This window comes from Curcuma longa, chromosome 8 (genome assembly GCF_044706935.1).
Source record: "Curcuma longa cultivar G26 ecotype Majalengka, Jawa Barat chromosome 8, ITB_CL_G26_1.1, whole genome shotgun sequence".
Classification (NCBI taxonomy): Eukaryota; Viridiplantae; Streptophyta; class Magnoliopsida; order Zingiberales; family Zingiberaceae; genus Curcuma; species Curcuma longa.
The window spans coordinates 6,062,481-6,080,987 of record NC_133868.1 but is presented as its reverse complement, the minus strand read 5'-3'; the positions used below and the strand labels follow the sequence as shown (position 1 = coordinate 6,080,987).

At 38.5% G+C, this 18,507-nt stretch overlaps 2 protein-coding genes, 1 long non-coding RNA gene and 1 pseudogene across 6 annotated transcripts; 1 reads left to right on the top strand and 3 right to left on the bottom strand.

The window, feature by feature from the left end:
* Nucleotides 1–625: 625 nt before the first annotated feature.
* Nucleotides 626–2,467, bottom strand: LOC141834192 (protein XRI1-like; annotated as a pseudogene).
* Nucleotides 2,468–2,958: 491 nt separating this feature from the next.
* Nucleotides 2,959–5,805, top strand: LOC141833570 (uncharacterized). Its single transcript, XR_012602223.1, has 3 exons — nucleotides 2,959–3,010; nucleotides 4,884–5,577; nucleotides 5,665–5,805. It is a non-coding gene; the product is annotated as an uncharacterized LOC141833570 (long non-coding RNA).
* On the bottom strand, nucleotides 4,577–6,567 carry LOC141833569 (uncharacterized). Of its 3 annotated transcripts, XM_074721050.1 has the most exons (4): nucleotides 6,477–6,567; nucleotides 5,633–6,088; nucleotides 5,152–5,328; nucleotides 4,577–4,820 (listed from the first exon to the last, which is right to left on the bottom strand). In XM_074721050.1, the coding sequence occupies exons 1-4, from the start codon at nucleotides 6,480–6,482 to the stop codon at nucleotides 4,788–4,790; spliced, it is 672 nt and encodes a 223-aa protein (XP_074577151.1). In that variant the 5' UTR covers nucleotides 6,483–6,567; the 3' UTR covers nucleotides 4,577–4,787. The 3 variants fall into 3 exon arrangements, with proteins under 3 accessions (XP_074577151.1, XP_074577149.1, XP_074577150.1); XM_074721048.1 differs by lacking the exon at nucleotides 4,577–4,820 and having other exon boundaries at nucleotides 4,934–5,328; XM_074721049.1 differs by lacking the exons at nucleotides 4,577–4,820; nucleotides 6,477–6,567 and having other exon boundaries at nucleotides 4,934–5,328; nucleotides 5,633–6,094.
* A 1,881-nt stretch (nucleotides 6,568–8,448) lies between these two features.
* On the bottom strand, nucleotides 8,449–17,669 carry LOC141833307 (O-fucosyltransferase 1). 2 transcript variants are annotated; one of them, XM_074720712.1, is made up of 10 exons: nucleotides 17,499–17,669; nucleotides 17,244–17,406; nucleotides 16,986–17,042; nucleotides 16,388–16,469; nucleotides 16,232–16,302; nucleotides 13,688–13,776; nucleotides 11,881–12,004; nucleotides 11,488–11,771; nucleotides 10,063–10,192; nucleotides 8,449–9,240 (listed from the first exon to the last, which is right to left on the bottom strand). In XM_074720712.1, exons 1-10 carry the CDS (start codon nucleotides 17,504–17,506, stop codon nucleotides 8,629–8,631), a joined length of 1,620 nt encoding a protein of 539 aa, XP_074576813.1. In that variant the 5' UTR covers nucleotides 17,507–17,669; the 3' UTR covers nucleotides 8,449–8,628. The 2 variants fall into 2 exon arrangements, with proteins under 2 accessions (XP_074576813.1, XP_074576814.1); XM_074720713.1 differs by lacking the exon at nucleotides 16,986–17,042.
* Nucleotides 17,670–18,507: the final 838 nt, after the last annotated feature.

Sequence of the window (18,507 nt, the reverse complement as noted above, 5' to 3'; positions counted from 1 at the left end):
GTAGGTTCTTACACTATAGTTACTCAGGTCTGTATAATGCTAATTTTGATCACGTTGAAATAAAAACTTATAACATATTGGATTCATAGATTTTTTTATGAGTCACTCATACTTCTAGATTTATTCGATGGGTGAATCGAGAAAAAATCATCTATCCTTCCGAGACTAATTGGACAGAAGATGCAGATACCTAAATTAATAATATATATAGTCCTTGGATAGAAACCCTGATACCAACATTAACAATATAACATATAATATATATATATATATATATAAGGATATTTTTAATAAAAAATATAATAACATACCTTTTTGTCTTTTATAAAAAAATAAAACATTCTAATAATTAATTTTTAATTTTTGCCCAATTTTGAGACTTCTCAGGAGTTTTTTTAAAGCATTCCCCAAACTCCGATGATCGTGGGGCCGTATTAAATTCCGACCATACGAACAAGTTCCAAGAAGAAAAAAAACAGAAGAAGAAAACAACAAGTGACCTCTGTAGAAGAAAAAGAACAGAAAAATCATTCATAATATTTCTACAATTTGAGCATTCTGGATAATCCCCAAAGCTGCGCGACTGGCACAACTCAGCAGAAACCCCAGAAACCCCGTTGAATAAACTCAGGGTCCTCCTCATTTTGCCTCTAAAGAACAATCACAAGTCCCAAGTACACAAATCAAACAGATGGGATCGAAAGAGAAGAGACCTGTGAATTTCTGATATTTCCCACTGTAAATAAGCAGTAAACTGCTTCTTTGAAAAAGGAAGCCATCTATCTTCCACTCAGCCTTTGGTTCTTAGAACTGTAATGCTTCCTTTTCCCCCTTCAGTTAGAATCTTGGTCTTCACAATCACAGGCTTCCCGGAAAAAGGCGAGGTTGAATATCCAACAGCAGTGTCATTATGCATCTCAATTCTTGGTCTTGTTGGTGGTGGAGCATGAATCCGCTGGTTTATGTCTTTCAAAGTCGACTGCCCTCTAGCTTCACATGGTTTGATGAAGGCAAAGGGAATGGCGACAGAGGAAGTTAACTTTGTTCTATAATTCGTAGGGGATATTACACCTGAAAAGAATGCGTGACAAGAAAATGATCATAGATTCGAAGAGGAAGGATTAACAATGCTACAAAAATACCTCTGGATCTTAAGAGTTGCAGATTTCATGGGTTTTGGAGAGGCAGTGGTCACTGTATTAGGTTCTCCATTGAGGAAGAAATCTATGAAGAACAAATGATACTGTCAAATATATAACCAAAACTGGATTCTTTCAGATATGAGGACAACTCAGACACATCAGTTAGTTCTCTACTAACCTGAAACATCGATGTTTGGTTCAACCTGTTCATTTTTACTGGACGACCTACCAAGAACTACACGATCAGGTTATGAAAACATGTAAAAGAAAAGATGATTCAGTAGAGCAGCAATACATCTCACTATCATTTAAGTAGTTGTTCAGCCACTCATCCAATGGTTGATCCAAGACTTCATTGCTGAACAGAAAAGCTTCATCTATAGCACAAATTCTCTGATTAGAATAGCTGTATCCATGTCTGCATTAGCGAACCAAATTATATTCAAGGAATAAAACCAATGAAAACCTGAACTCGTTGGATTCCACTCTAAATTTTCTGACCAAGCATCTATTGGCGCTGAGTTCTCCTGAACCTTCAAATCAAAGCAAGCGAAGAAGGTTGATCCATGGGTCTAAATGGAATATGATAATAATTGAGAAAATGGCCTTAGAACTAACTGCACAGCAAAACTGCTCGTTTGCAGCTGTGTTAGCATCAGCATCGCAAGTAAATAAGGCCCGACGTCTTTTCAATCGCGGCTCCTCTTTCTCTTCCCCGAGATCCTTCTTAGCCTTATCTGTCATGATCTTTATCACTTCAAAGGACTTGAGACCGTCACAATCAGAGGCAAAAGCTGAAGATTTTACCTCTTAAATCCGATATGTCTAAGCCAAGACCAGTGGAATTTGGAATGGGGGTTTGATTCCGCATAGCATATGACAAACTATCAGTTTTTTGGTTGTTGCCGTCCCAAAATCGTTGACGCAGACCTATGGATTCGAGAATACAAGTCCAAAATATTAATTTTTTTCAGGGAGGAAAAATGTTTGAGCAGTGAAGATGAGCAACAAACCAAGATGGGACTCTCTAGACACGCAAGTCTCTTCTTCTTGCCATTGCCACGCATCACTGTCACAAATTCCAAGAGTTTTGTATCAAACAACAAGCAGTGAAGAGTTTTGTATCGAGAGGAAAGCAGGCACTTTTGATCGAGACAAATAAGAGAGAGAGAACGGATCAAGGGATGGCCAAGATAATACAGTCCAGTTGCAGGGGAAGAAACAAAATGGATTCAGGAAGAAACCATCAGAATCTGACGATTCTTTATTACAAAAAGATTGGTAAAAAGATCTCACTTGTCGACGTCGTATCGATGGAAGTCCATAGCCGTTAAGAGAGAGAGAGCCGTAGCAAGGTTGACTCTTCTGTGTCACTGTGCTTCTGGATGTTCGAGCAGAGGAGAAGGAAGGCGATTGCGACGGCACGTTTTCCTCCCACTCCGCGACGCCTGCAACCGAGTGCCAACTCCTTTATCTATCTATTCATGAATTAACCAACGGTCCTGATTCATGGAGCAGACCTCGGATGGAACTTGGAAGCGCCTGCACATTTCCAGGTGTTTTTTTATAATTTTGTCCCCACGTTATTTGATTTTTCATTTTACCTCTTGTTACTTCAGATTATTGCATTTTCCCCCCTATAATTCACACGCGGGAATGAATGAATCCACGTTCCGCGCCTCCTCACCACCGGCGATGATCCTCTTTCTCGCAACCTGAATATCTCCACGTCCTCGAGTCCAAGAGGAGCTACTCGCATCGCTGGAGGAGCGCTAATCGCTTTCCCCTCCTTGATCGGTGCTCTTCTCGCCATTCTCGACGCTTGGTCATTCGGTAGCTGCACGGAGAAACTCCAATCGCGCGCGCAGGTATTGGTCGGAATTAGGGCGGCGAATTTTTTTTTCATTCATATTATTGTCATTGTTGCGTTCTAGTAGTGAAAAAATTTATAAAAAAAGGAGGAATTGAACGAGACTTTACCATGTTCTTCACGGCACAGCTCCTGTGGTTCTGAGCACCTTCTTGTAGAGAGGCTGAAGTGAACAACAGAGGTGGGTTGGGAAAACAGGACAGATTGCAGGAGAGATTGAGGGAACTGAACAAAGAAGAGAGATAATAACTATTGTTCCGATCAAATATCATGGATGGTTACCACCAGTCAATGAACAATCCAATGCCAACAACTTTCGAGTTGGGCTAGGGCATGGGGATGATCCGAATCTGAAACACACTTCAGAGAAGAGATTCGATTGGTGTCGGAGAGCCCTGACAACCCACTACGACGCTCAAGTTAGAGTTCTGGAGGAGATGATAGAAAGAAGATAATACTAGTAGAGTTTTTAGAAGCGAACCTCAAATATGGTGGTGGGTTAGTCATTTTATAATCTATTCTGGCCCCTCCACGTCGAATAGGATATTAGTCCTTTTATAATTTGTTCTGACCCCTCCACGTCGAGTAGGATATTAGTCCTTTTATAATGTGTTCTGGCCTCTCCACGTCGAGTAGGATAGCGCCCTTCTAGCTACTTGCAAAGGGGAGATCTCCCTTCGACAATCATTCTCTTTTGGCCTTAAGCGCAAAAAGAGGAGTTTCGAAAGGGACCGAATCTGACAATCTCATATATCTTTTGGCCTTGTGTGTAGAAAAGGAGCCATTGGAGGGGATCGAGTCTAACAACCTCATAACCGTCCTCCAACTGTTACTTGTCTATAAGAATATTCGCGTTCTCCTCTGGCAAGTTACGTAAGATATTGGTACGGTCGAAGGCATGAAGGCGAAACCCTGGATGAGGTGGACTGGTCAAGATGAGACAACCGAGATGGCCGAGGTAAGGTTAGTCGAGACGAGATTGGCCGAAACGAGATTGGCCGAGACAAGACTGGCTGAGACGGGACTGCCGAGCCGAGGCGAGATTGGCCGAGACGAGACTAACTAAAACGAGACTGGCCGAGAAGCGATTGGCCGAGATGGTTTTGGGGACCCAAGTCAAACTTCGACCAAGCCTAAGCTGCATTCGAAGCACGGTCTGAGCCCTAAGTGACGGGTGTACCACTTTAGCGGGGTTGGATCCGTATTGATCTGTCTTGGGTCAAACTTGACTCATATTGCCACGCCGCTCCAGACCTTGACCTCTGCATGACTCTTGACTTTATTCCTGAGGAAGTCACGTCACTCACAGCACCCGCATCAACTATTAAAGAATTACTGTAATTTTGTAGCAACTCTTTGATTGTATTGATAAAATGGATATGCATACTTTAGACAAACACATATATCACACATGAGTAATTATTTCGAGTCATTATGCATGTGCAACTGTGAAATCGATTAGACAAATTAATTGAGTGTTTGACATCTGATTCAGCATTGGCACACTGACAAGGAATCTACGCAGGAAGAACTATGGTGCTGGCACTTGAAATGTTATTAGTATGTTACAGTATTTAAAGGAAATTGCAGGCAACACCAGACACATCTGCAGCATATCTTTCTTCTTTTTGATAACAAATGTTTTCCACAATTGCTAGTATAAGTACAAGAATATGTAGAATCAGTCATGATACAAAATATATATATATGGAACACACAAGAGATACTCATCATAATAAAGTGCTGAAGATTGTTGAAGGCTCTCATATCCAGTTTCACTTTGAAAACCAGCTTAGGCACCCGCAGCTCTGCAACAAGAATAAAGATATTCGTCAAATTATGACCGATATTGCAGTAATTTTTCTTTCTAGTGAATATCAAACCATTGCGGTAAAATGGTAGAGTTCATAAAGCTTCAATTGCAGAAAGTGAAGCCTCTGTAAGCATGATTCCTCCTACAATCAGGACAATTATATATGATGTGCAGCAACTACTAGTCAAATGCAACAACTATTACTGCAGTAGATCTAGTTGCTGCATTTGAGGTTTCTCATTGTAAAGATCATAGTCTCTACTACAAATATGATTGTAAACTAGTCTCTGCAGCAACTTGTTAAGGAAATATGTTGTGGTGATGACCTGAGCTTCTGTAGTAGTTTTCGGCTGAATGTTTGGCTCTGGTGGTTGATACGAGGGTCCTGGAGTTCTTCGATTTTCAGCTATTAATTTGAAGATGCCAGTGTATTTCTCACCGGATGCTGGATCATTCTCATCCCACTCAGCAAAAGGTGGCACTGCTACATCATCATGGGAAGGCTGCCATCCAGATAAGCACCATTAGCTTAACTTCTGTTTTTTTTTCACAGTTGAATGAATTGAGAGATAACTATTTTTTCACTTCCAAATTGGAAATCCTGCCATTTTACCCTCATGTCATTTGCAAGCCATGCACAATGTTTGAACATGACTTATTGATGAAGAGGTGGTTAACAGTGAAATCTTGCAAGTTTAGGGTGATTTCAGTTGGCAACAACTGAAATCAACTTTGTTCTTGGAGTTTGTATGGTATGCACTAACCCAAACATGCAACTTCATGATAAAGTGATAAAGAATATCTTACTGTTGTATTGGCCTTTGTTCTAATTCTTCCAGGAGTACCTTCCGATGCCAACCTCTTATCTGATGTAGGATTTCTCGCAGCTCTTTCAGCAGGTTTACTCTCACGGTTGCTGTCGTTGGATCTTGTCGATCTTTGCTTGTCGTCAATATATTTCTCTGGATCTTCATTTCTCTGACGATGTGGATTTGTTGAGGATTTACGAACAACGTCTTCATTACACACTGAAGGTCTATCAGCTCGACGAGAATTTCCACTGCCTCTTCTTGGCTTTGAGTCTTCAGTCTTGGCAGCATCAGAATTAATAGGCCTAAGCTGCCCGTCTTCGACAAAAGCTTGACCATTTTGGTTCGTCGGAGTTCTCCCTCCGACTTTCCCCTGTGCTTGGTCGAAGAGCTGTGTGCGAGGGACACTTTCAGCAGTAGCCCAGTTGCCTACTTTTGTGTCTTTCTCCTGTTTCTGCATCGATCCAAAAAGAACCACCAACTGTCCATTGTGAGTGAAGATTAAATTGAAGACGAGCTTCGATCGACGTATGAGCCAGTGTTCAAGGGACTAAGCGTGATGCTTATCTCCTTGTAGAGAGAGAGAAGAAGAGAGAGAACAAATCAAATTCCAGTTTGGAAATTAATCGAGAATTTTACAGAAATCCCACAATATATATAATTCAGCAAAGCTACAGTATAACAGTTATGAGAAACAGAAAAGGGCAAGTTCAGCTATTTCTCAGGTTGAGCAATTCAAGAAGACGAGCAAAGTGAGAGATCTTCCCGTAATCGATTCAACTGCGATGCCACAATTCAGCAAATTTGTTCCCAAAGAAAGCAAGAGAAAGAAAGGGACTCACAGCCATTCGGTGGGTTGCGATCGAAAACTAGCACACGCAAAATCCTCGGAAGCAGCGTAAAGAGACCTCCTTTTCGGCTTTGTGGTTTCAGAGAGCGGAAGAGAAGGAGGAAAAGAACCATGTTCGAGTTGGAGGAATAAGTAGCTGGAGAAGATGATAATTACAATAAATAAATAAATAAATAAAAATGATAGCAAAATTGACGAGGGGCGACTTGGCCATTTTCGTTATCGATATTCAGATAAGCCCCTGCTAATTAAATGGCACTGAAATATTTTTCTCACGTGGCATGGTAAAAATAATTTAATTTTTTAAAATATAGTTATAGATTTTTCTCTCTAGTGTTTGTCTTTTTTTTTAACTTTGTTGCGTTTGCTTTTTAGACTGAATTGATTGTTGGACTTTTTTTGGGTCAAAATTGATTGCTGGATTTGGAAAATTTGGATAAAAGATTAAATTGAAGGACATTTCAAGAAAAGATGAAATTTGTCATCCAACAATCTTACACTATCAATCTAACAATTTTACACGGTCAATCGCATGATCAAAGGTAAATTAAAAAATTACAGTTGATCACGATGGAGAAAGACATTCCCTCGATTTCATTGAAATTTGATCCTTGTCCATTTCAGTAAGTATACTCTATCTTAACCAACTCAACTATGCTATAGAAACTTAAATTGAGAGACATGTATCATGGAATTGGATCTTACATTAGTTACACCAGCTTGGTTTATCGACAGTCAAAACATATCGCACTTCATTGGCTAACATTTTTTTTATTATTCTATCATATTATGTTTGATTTTTTTTCACAGTTTTTAACTATTTATGTATATATTTTGGAGTGAGAGAGACTTTTATTGTAGTTTCCGAGTGACCTCACAGAAGTGACAATTTCTTCCTAGTACAATCCTTCATTGTTTTTGACCTGAATCTTGGCGATTTTCTTGGGGAAAGCATTCATACCTTGTTCTATTCAACCTGTTTGAATTTTCAACAGGAGAATAAGAAATTGTTAGGCAATAGTCTGATGATGGCTACCGTGTTTCTTGGATAATTTACCTTTCAACAAAAAGAATAATAAGAGAAGAAATTTTCAATACAAATTAACTAAAGTTTTAAAGAGGTAAAAAAAAGGAAATAGAAATTTAGATATGCTGCTGAATTAAATTTCAGGTAAATTTCTGAGCTACAAGAGTTAGGAAGTTTGTCATACACTTATCATCGCGTGGACTAGCCTTCCTCTGTTTGGACTACTAGCTTTCGACCTTTCCCATTTTTTCTTCCCTGAGAATATTCGGTAAGAGTCAAGCGTTTTAGGTGATCAAAAGATGATGGAGACTACTTACATGGAATTCAAAGTCTTACTTGGGAGACTGAAGAAAGGTAGAGAATTAATGAATTTGGTAAGACATAAATATATATAAAAAAAAAAGAGCAAAGACTAGCAGTATTCCAAGTAATTGTTCTAGAAGGCATAAATTGAATGGAAGGTCCATTAACTTCGCCTAAAGTAATGTGTAAAACATATTTCTGGGACCTTAATAGGCATGTTATGCTGAGAGAATTGCCACCACAAATAATGAAGAAATGGCAGCGAAACTATACGCAGATGTAGGTGAAAAGCCCAAACATTTATTATAAATTCTCGCAATTTAAATGGTCTTGGCCAATGAAATGCACGAAGATACCAAACCCATAGCAAAAATCGCTATCACCGCTAATGATGGTACAGTAGATTAATTGCTAGCCATTCCAGAGCTGTAGCTTTCATTAGCCATGTAACAAGTCATAGTAACATTGCGTCAGAAGAAACGTACCAAGAATTTTACAGTCTTTACTGATTCCAGAAATAGCTTTCCACTGATGAATAACCTCAACTGGGAACTATTTGAGGCCTGCATATGAAGCATCAATTGATAGAGGGGAAGACCAAATGGTTCTGTGTACATTGTTTAGTAGGCTAGGCTGACCATGAAAACTAGGCTCATGAAAATTGATCATAAGGGAGAAAAATGAGGTAATAAGATTCGTGTGTTACAGGATGACCCAAAATCACTGCATATAAGTTAACATGGAAAAGAATATCTGAAGAACCATTTTTTATCTCCTCGTGATAAGCTGCAGATTAGATAGATTAAATTCCTGTTCAATCTGAGCCATCTGACTTATCAGTCAAGATTCCTGATTCTGAATCATCACCTTCATTTTGCAGCTGGCTTTCTAGAACTTCCATTGTGTTATTCGGTGGACACTTATCGGCCGGATTTTTTGGTGAGATTTGGCAGAAGCACTCAGGCCATGAATTCGTATAGAAGGATTCAGGCCGTACACGTTTGTGAGGCCCACCAAACTTAGAATTGAACATGACCTGCCTGATGCGTTCCTCAAAATTGGCAGTGCGCCCTTCCTCTCTGTCCATGAAAATAGGAGCTAGAGCTTTTCTGTTAGGTTGGATTGTAGTCCGGAAACCATAGTATAGGCGATGCCCCATGAGGTTATTTGCAAAGTTGCTTGGGCCGTCATATGTTGGCATGAAAATATCAGACAGAAGACAAACCATGTAATCCACAGCTGAACCAACCAGTCCTCTTGCATTCTCTTCAAGCTTTTCAGATGGCCCAACTGTGTTGTGATTTTCAAGCCGAGTAAACATCGACCTGAATGGTTTCATGAAGCGGTCACCACCAAAAATATCACCTGCGGCAATGTAGATCCGTGTGGAGTTGTCAAAACCCATAGAACGCAAGATGATTCCAACCTGCTCAGCAAAAACTTAGAATTATTTTGTCACTACTAATCATCCAATATTATCTAAGGTAAGTGCAGTGTCCTAATCGCCATTGTTTTTGAGAATTTAATTTACAAATTTACTCTTAAAATCTCTATGAAGAAATGAAGAAAGTAGCAAAACAAAGCCAAACAAGCTGGAAGTGGATTTTTTTTGTTAGGAAAAAGTTGAAACAATAAGAAACAGGATGCAAGATGACAGAAAGATGGTAAAATAATGAATACACCAAAGAGAGGGACTTTAAGGCTCAGAAACCAGAGGGAAAATAATGAATACACAGGGCACGTAATGAATACACAGAGCATAACTCAATAAGGTATTGAGTATTTGAGAGCATCTGGAACTTTTAGGTCATCAAAGACAATATATCCATGATAACTTTAACACTTTAAGAACTTAAGCACCATGAGGGTCAAATTATTTGTTCATTGGGAATGACAATTATAGAGTTGAAGCTGACTCCAGAGAATATTCCATACTCTGGCATAAATAAGATAAAGAATGATATAAATCCTATACAATTGGGAAAAACCAATGTGTTGTCAACAACTCCCAATAGAATGAAGTAAACAGGCAAATAAAACTTTCTTTGAAGAAAGATGTGGATTAATAGCTAGACCACGATGGTAGCTAGCGATAAACGGAATTTGCATTTTGCAAGTTCTGGTTCCAATTTGTATAATGCAGGCGAGAAATGTATATTTCTTCATATGTGCAAGCAGCCAACTACAGTGGAAAATTAAGAATGCAATCCACTGTTTTGATGAACAAGTTGAACTAACTAATAAATACCTCTTCTGGAGTTAATGGGCACTTCCCAATAAGCATCCTCTCTCTATAAACAAGTTCCTTCTTTGCAAAGTTAATGTTACGGTACTTCTTCAAAATTTCCTGCTCTTCAGGAGTAAATATATCGAAACACCTACAAGAGTAGATTATTCATTTCTGAACTAGCTGTTTTGAATTCAGGGGGGGAAGAATCACACAAATTTTAATTTTGACAAAGTAGAAAATCATTGTTGCTTCAACTGGGATTAGATCCTTTAAATATATAGATCCAAATCAGCAAAGGGCTTTTATGAACGCAGAACACAAAAGGCTCTCCTTAAATGCTCAAGATAATAAAAGAAGCATCCTAGGCTCTTTTATGCTAAAATTGCTAACATAACCATCCTAAACTCCATTCATAATATTCATATGAACATGCCTTCATGCTGCATTAAGGTTGCTCCTCTGTGACAAGGTCACTAAGTGTTGTCAAAGCAAATTCTACATCTGTAGGGCTAAGGGTGAACAGATTGTTCTAGATTGGCTGTAGTTACGCCAGACTAATCAAATCTGTAACAGAAGATAAGTTGGTTTTGCAAGGCTGGTGCAAAAAATCAATGATGTGATGGTCTTCCATTGGATGCTAAATCTCATGTGATTAGGGTCTCAATCCTGACCCAAACAAGATCTGATCTTTGTGAAGGCAATACTGACATATTTTCAGAACTAAAAGATAATGAAAAGGTCAAATACAACTATTTGATGATACCATATGCTTCTTGGTTCAATGGACACATATTACACTGCTGGTGGAACACAAAACATTGGAATACTATTCTGTCAGCAGCAGAGTTGCTGCCAGAGTCCTAGCTCAAAAATCTTCAGGATATCTGCGACTTGTTAGCCTGTGCTTTTTTATTTCTGATTAATTGGGCAGATACGGTTACAAAAGAAACAAAATATAAAACAGATATGGCATTTCAACGAAAAGGATATAGATGTGAAATCAAAATTAATGTAGTAAGCAAATAAGCCTGCCATGCCGAGGATTTCATACATGTCATAAGAACTGAGTTTGAGGATATATTAAATGATGAAAAAACTTTAGAATTCACTACCCTTGTCAAACTTAGCATATCAAATTAGACTCCATGGTTACCCTACTACTGATCCCATACTTCTTAGTTTCCTTTAGTAATCATAAAGATCCAATGCAACAAAGCCATCCAAACCTAACCCTACCTTGGTTTGTGCAATGTGATGTGGCAGACTAACCATAGGCTTCGAGTAGGTCAATTCATTGTCAAAATCTAACTAGAATCTAACAAATCTGCTTATGTACTATCTTCTGATGCATGATGATGAAGGCTGGCATAATGATTAATGAAATGCTTGCTTGCAAGTTCGTGAATCTGTAATATGATTGAGTTATAAGGTAAGACTTCATACCCAGCAAATGCAAGCATATCCATCTCAAACCGAAGGTGTATAGACAAAAAATGACCTTGGGAACGAAGATTATCTACTATATCAAAACTTAGTTTCATTATATGTGGCCTGAATCGAAGTGCATGATAGTTCACTCGGCATCTCAATCTTTGGAGTTCAGGATCATCAATCTCCTCTGCTAGTCGATGTGAAAATGGAGTGAGATAAATAGCACCATATTCCTTCATCTTTTTCAAAGCAAATGTAGTGTACCAACTAAGAGGAGCATCTCTTGGTGGGTGAATCTGAAAATATAGAGCACTATAAATTTTTGTTACCAAAAATTTTCAGTTTCTTTATATGCATAACCAGCAAAAAGTGACGAGTATCACAGAATCTGTAATGTTCAGAAACCTGATAAGCTTTCATCTTCTTCGTCTTCCCCTTTAAAGAAACGTCTGGAAGTTGTTGTACAATACGAATATCATATCTCAATGATTTGATGAAATGCTCAACATCATATATACCTGGAAAACCACTGTGTGAGGGAACAAACTCAGAATGAGTACATCAATAGAGAATGCAAATTAAATATGAAGGCAATAGTTCAGTGAAATAGACAAACAATGTTTTATGGCAAGTCAATGAATACACAGGAGCCCTTCAAGAGGAATGATAATCACTCCAGGTAACTAAAATTACAGTGTGGAAAACACATGTATGTTTGTTGGCTTGTGATTTTTGACGGGCATCTAATGTTAGGCAAATTGAAGATCTATGGATGTTGAGTGATGAATATTTGTGAAGAATCAAAGTTTAATGCAGTACAGTATGGAAAGTGCCAAATATGCCTATCAAGGTTGGCAAGAGATGTCCAACTGTGTGATTTATTATATTAGAGATCATCGCATAGCATCAAGACTGTCTGCATAAGTAGAGATACTAGAAGAATGTGAAAAAAAACCCCTAAAATATTGATATATTCAACTTTGTTATTAGGCAGTACAGCAGGTATCTCAAAGAAACATCATTATTCTCTTGCAGGACCTGAAAAAAATAACTATCAATCCCATTGCAGTCCTACACTAACAAAGTGCTATTTCTAGGCATATCGGTAATGCTATTATTAATTGATCTGTAGATCTTGGGAAGGATTAAAATCTCAAGCCAAGACAAGGTTTTGGTCCCCACTTGGCTCGAGATAGTGCTGCCAGAATCAATGGCGAAGGCCTGCTGAAAGAGAAGGGGATTGGGTGGGGGGGGCGGGCGGGCGGGGGGGGGGGGGGGGGGGGGGGGGGGGGGGGGGTGGACACCAATGTTGAAGGAAGAAAAAGGAGAGGAAAATGAGTGTTACAAGAGTAAAAGACAAGCTTACCTAGAGTGAAGGAAGCTAGGTTGCTAGGGTTTCATTTTCAGCACAGAGGATACAACACAGAAGAGTCAGTGTAGAGTTTGCATTGTAACTTTTGGCGCGAAGACTAACAACTTTGAAAAGGTTCCGCGATGTAGAGGAAGCCATGGAGGTGTGCCAACAAAGGAAGTTGTGCTCACGATCGCTTGCTGCCTCACCATATCAACGATTTTTTGTCAGTCAGCAAGCCAAACAACAAATTTCACCTATCCTCACCAGCACAGCCTGAGGCTTTAGATGCTGTCATTTTGGTATAATGAAAGAGTTCCCTGATGCCTTTTGGTTCATCAAATGGGCTCTACTATTTAATAAGGCGCAAGGACTAACAACTTTGAAAAGGTTCCGCGATGCAGAGGAAGCCATGGAGGTGTGCCAACAAAGGAAGTTGTGCTCACGATCACTCGCTGCCTCATCATATCAACGATTTTTTGTGTCGGTTAGCAAGCCAAACAACAAATTTCACCCATCTTCACCAGCACAACTCGAGATTTTAGATGCTGCCATTTTGGTACAATGAAATAAAGAGTTCCCTGATGCCTTTTGGTTCATCAAATGGGCTCTACTATTTAATAAGATATCCATGCTAGAGAAAGAAAAGGAATCTTATTTATATGTAATATATCACCAATTGTTTTTCCACATTCATCTACATCATAATGTACCAGATGACCAACAGCTAGTTCAGTTCAATATTGCTGAGAAACCAATGCAAGTTGTTGTTAAGCTTTCATCGAACAGTGTTACTTCATCCTGATGATTATATAAAGTACCATGGATCTGTTTATAAGTCAAATAATTAGAACCAAGTACCTCTCATCATGCCAAAAAGAATTAGCATCCAACTCAGGCAACACGAGTGTAGCATTCATAATTCGGGCAGCAACAACGGCATTACATATCTGCAAGATCATAAGAGAAGTGGTAATTTAGTCAGTTCAAGCAAGTGAAATTTCCAGTAAGAGGTTATCAGAATTCAAGAAGCTTTATTTAATATTGACTAAATCAACTACCACTATAATTCAAGTTCAATTCTCCTAACAGCAAGATCTAAACTCTGTCTCCTCTACAGAACAAGCTCCATTGCAGTTAGAATTAATGGTTTATATGTGCTATTCAATATGTAACAAATAAATTTCATGTGGTTTGTTCACTATATACAAATTTTTTGCATTCAAAAAGAGTTGACAAGCTAGCCTCTTCATTGCTTCAGAAGAATAATGACTTTTAGGCTCTGTTTATTTCACATAAAACATTTTCCCAGAAATTATTTCACAGATTCAGTGTTTGGTGTGATGTAAAATGTCAAATTAAAATTTTATCATTTCTAAGGAAAAATGACTTTTTTAATAAGAGTGTAAGTTATTTTTTCAGTCCGTTGTCATCAATAAACTCCCTCCCCACCCTACATTATCAAGCCTTGTGCTCTGATCATTGAGCCTCTGACAGCATTTATCAGTTCAAGTGGATTGCACTAATTGATTGGTCTAAGCATACTAATAGGCCCATTTGATCAAACTAGTTTGATCAAATCACACACTCGACTAGGCCACATGCCCCCAACCAAAGTGCACAATCCCCTTGGACTGAGCAACTCACCCAAATTGCCAATCTTAGTCGATCAGAACAGACCAATTGCTCAAATGAACCAACTAGCCTTGCTAGACTATCTGACTGATTGGAGTGACCAAACTAACTGAACTGGATAAAACACCACTGGTCTAACCAATTGGCTTGCTCAAACCAATTAGCTTGCTAGAACCAATTGGCTTCATCGACCCACAGAGACCAACTGGCCTAGCCTGCCTAGTATGCTTGGCCTCCCTGACCACTTAACCCCCAACCCCTTTGAACCAATCAGTTTGCTGCTCGCACAAATTAGCCCATTTGGCCACCTACATGAACAAAACCACCTAGATAGACTAGACCACTTGAAATGCCCTGAATGATGGGCCTGTCCTGACCAATTAACCCATTGAATCAGCCAACCCATTCAAACCACTTAGACTTACCAACCTACCTTGGAGAAGTAAAAATATTTTAACCTTTATGTGCCAACTAGTCTTCTTTGTGAATATATTCCTTGTAAAGAATTTCTTTGGAAAATATTTTACACATATAGAACATTTTATTCAATACAAATGGAGCATTGGATCAAATAATTGATCGGTATAAGTTGCACCATATCCATGTCTAGACATCCTAAATAGAAAGAGTACCATTTTTTGGGTGAAAGAGTATCAATTTATCTCCAATTCTTAATGGAATAAAATTAATGCATATAGAGTCTATGGGAGATTGCCATTTAACTCGAATAACATCCAGTGAAAATTTTTGTTTTCGACAATAGTACCAACTTTGAAATTATCACGTATCATTTAGATATTAATAGCGAAGGATTGATGTTCTAGCCTGATTACTGTGTATGAAATGGAAAATCAACGTGATCAAATACTTGCACCAGTATATGTGGTTCAGTTTTAATAGTGTTAATTTCATTTTCTGTAGTTCATTCCAATGATTGTTTATCTACTGATCCAACTGAATAATTCTTTATTAATATACGACTTAGGGACACCATATATGCACATCTACTTTTATTACTGTATTCTTATTATGCAGTACTGTGAAAGTCTAGTCCATTATCAACATAAATTTTAGACAAGTATTAAGAGCCATATGATAACCATATGTTCAAGTTACATCATCCAAACAAATGTTGAACTCCAAGTGGATTTGGAAGGACCCTTATGAATCTGAAGTCTTCAAACAACAGATCCCAACTTTCTAGTTAAAAAATTTCGGATAGGATTAATCAATGACTAAAAACATCTACTTATATCCATCTTTAATCTTTTGCTAAATTCTCTTAGCCTTTTCAATTTCTGCATCATCTGGCAAGGATATTGAGCACGTGCTGAAGTAAACATGTAAGAAGTAAGAACTACTGAGTTTAGAAAAGTTACTTATCTGTTGCTTCCATTGGCATCCGTGTCAAGTCTTAAGTGCATTATGACATTCAGTTAATAAGAGATTATCATGTTGAATTTAGATACCATTGAATCAGGAAATGAATAGCAAATAAAATATGGTTTAGTGGCAGTAGGACTATCTGGAAGATAAGAAATTCTTATTGGTCAGAACAGATCATTGCAGTAATATGGTTGCAAAATTCAACAGCAATTCCCTTTGCCTTGTGAATAACATAATCTCATAGAACTACAAAGACCAACACCTACGTAAGATGAATCCTCATTTTTGATAATCCCTTGATCACACCTTTTGACAACTATGGATCATAAGAATTCAAGAATGTGCAATTGTGACTATGATTCAAGATAAAACAGCATTTCTTACCGCACCACGTTGTTGATTTAGGCCACCATTGCAACGGACTCGCAGAAAACCATTAGTCTCAGTTGGCGGGGCTGTAGCAATGACATCAAAGTGAAAATATCAGAGTTCACATTTTTAGAAACAGCAATGTCCATTTTTTTAAGAAATCTCACATACGCGACCAGTATGATCTGGGAGCAGATGAGGGTCTCCAACCACCTGAGTTGGCAGTTTTCCAGAGCTTATCAATATCAACAATCTTCAGACACATCAAAGAAATATCATTAGAAAATATATCATCAAAAAAGAAAAAGGTTTGAGGAACCCCACATCAATAAACCACCAAAGATAATTGCAGGTAAGTAGGAGGGTATGATGCCCAAAAAATGAAAAGTTACAGAATCCAGACAACAACAGGATCAGGAAGTACAGAGCTAAACTAGAATTTTCATACATTCAGATGAGAAATCAATTAGGTGTGCCTGAATACTATATGAAATTTAGGATGTGCTTTGATCTTTACATAAACAGGAAAGGTGAGATATACACTTACTATCTTGAGCAAATAAAACTGATTTAACCCACATATAAGAAAAGAAAAGTAGCAAAAAGACAGCTCTACTAAATTGGAAAAAAAAAATCAACCTAAATAATTGAACCTATCAAAATTCCATTCACTGTCAATATGAGGCTGGTAAAAACCTCTGAATCGGCAATTCATTAACCATTTTTTGACTAAGTACTATTATTCAACAATAGAATCGTGATTAATCACCTCAGATGTGATCCTAACCAATTGCAGTCGTTTGCTATCCTTTTGATCCATATTACCCTAAAATTAACCAAGAAGAAAATGCTGGGTAAGCTATGCCCAAACACTTTTGTACGCGAAACTACCTAAATTTCCGATTCGACGAACATTACAGTATCCCGGCGGGTTCTTCTGATCTTTTCGACGACAACACTATCAAGCTCAATTCGTGAAGCAAACAAAGCAGTAGCTGAAGTTGACAGATCCAGAAATCTAACAGACCTCTACCCGGTTCGAAGGGCGCGTGATCCCAATCATGGAGAACAGCGACAATGAACAAACGATGAGAACTATCAGGGCGACCGACAGACGCACCGCCATGCCCTTCGCCCCATGCTTCAGCAGTCTTTGCGCCCCGCCTCTCCGCCCCCAAAACTCTCCACCTCTGCATCAATAAATTCACAGATGATCAATGACAACGGCAATGATCCAAGAAAGAACACAACAATCGACGGGGCGAATGACTGTCTCTCGCACCTCCGCATCGGAAACGCGTTTAACCTTTCCTCGCCTAGCGGTGCAGCTTGAGCACTCCAGATTCAAGGCGAGCTTGTGATCTGGCGATGTGTGAGAGCGACGGTGTCGCTCAGAATGGACGAGTAAAAACGTTAGGGCAGATCGAAGAAGGAAGAGAGAGATTAAATGGAGGTGCCGCGGCTCCATCTAATTCGACGATGTTTGCTTTATTGACATTTAACCTTCCGAAAGTTACCCCCCCCCCCCCCAACCCTACCCGTGAATCTACCCCACGGGATCGTGCGACTGACATGGAACCACACTCAGTCCTGCAGTACGGTCGCCGTCGATTGCGCGGGTATAGACAGAGCGTCGGCAAGGAGGAGGACAGCGTGAAGAGAAGAGAGGTGGAGCTTGTGATCTTCCCCGACGTCATTGATATATTTAACTATCTGAATTATAAAAAAAATTGTCAAGAAGGTTGATTTGTTTCTAAGTGTTTACGCTGAAAAACAAATCAAATGAAAGCTCTTATAGGAAATGAACCTCTATTAAAATATCTTAAAATTTCTCAAGTCAATCATACTAGTTTTGATTTAGTACTAAATACATAGTTTATTTTTCGTCTTAATTCCAAGAATGTAGCAATTATATGACAAAGTTCCCACTTAGCAAAACACTGATGATTTTACTATTGTTGATCAGTTTGGATGAACACTTCCAAGTCTACAAAAAGCGTTGACCATATTACGAGGACGTTGTAGTCAGGATTTTTAATTGAGGAGCGAATTTAATAAATTAAAAAAATTAATATAGCATAAAATATATAATAAAATCGTATATTAATTTCATATATTTTTATTTTCAAAAGTTCATACTTTAAAAATGTTTAATAATAATTTCATTATTAATAAATGTCGCTATATAGTACTAAATAATTGTCTATCGGCTTCATTATTAATTAAATGAAGGATGTTTGTTCCTGTTGAAAGCAGCTTCTGGACGTGTCATCGGCTTCTCAGCACCAAGA

Excerpts from the sequence above, each read along its gene's own strand:
- LOC141833569 (XM_074721048.1), bottom strand. Across the intron at positions 5,329-5,632 it reads GAACAAAGGCCAATACAACA|CCTTCCCATGATGATGTAGC; the intron begins GTAAGATATTCT and ends TCTGGATGGCAG.
- LOC141833307 (XM_074720712.1), bottom strand. Across the intron at positions 17,043-17,243 it reads GCCCTTCGAACCGGGTAGAG|GGTAATATGGATCAAAAGGA; the intron begins GTCTGTTAGATT and ends GGTTAATTTTAG. Across the intron at positions 13,777-16,231 it reads TAAATCAACAACGTGGTGCG|ATATGTAATGCCGTTGTTGC; the intron begins GTAAGAAATGCT and ends ATGATCTTGCAG.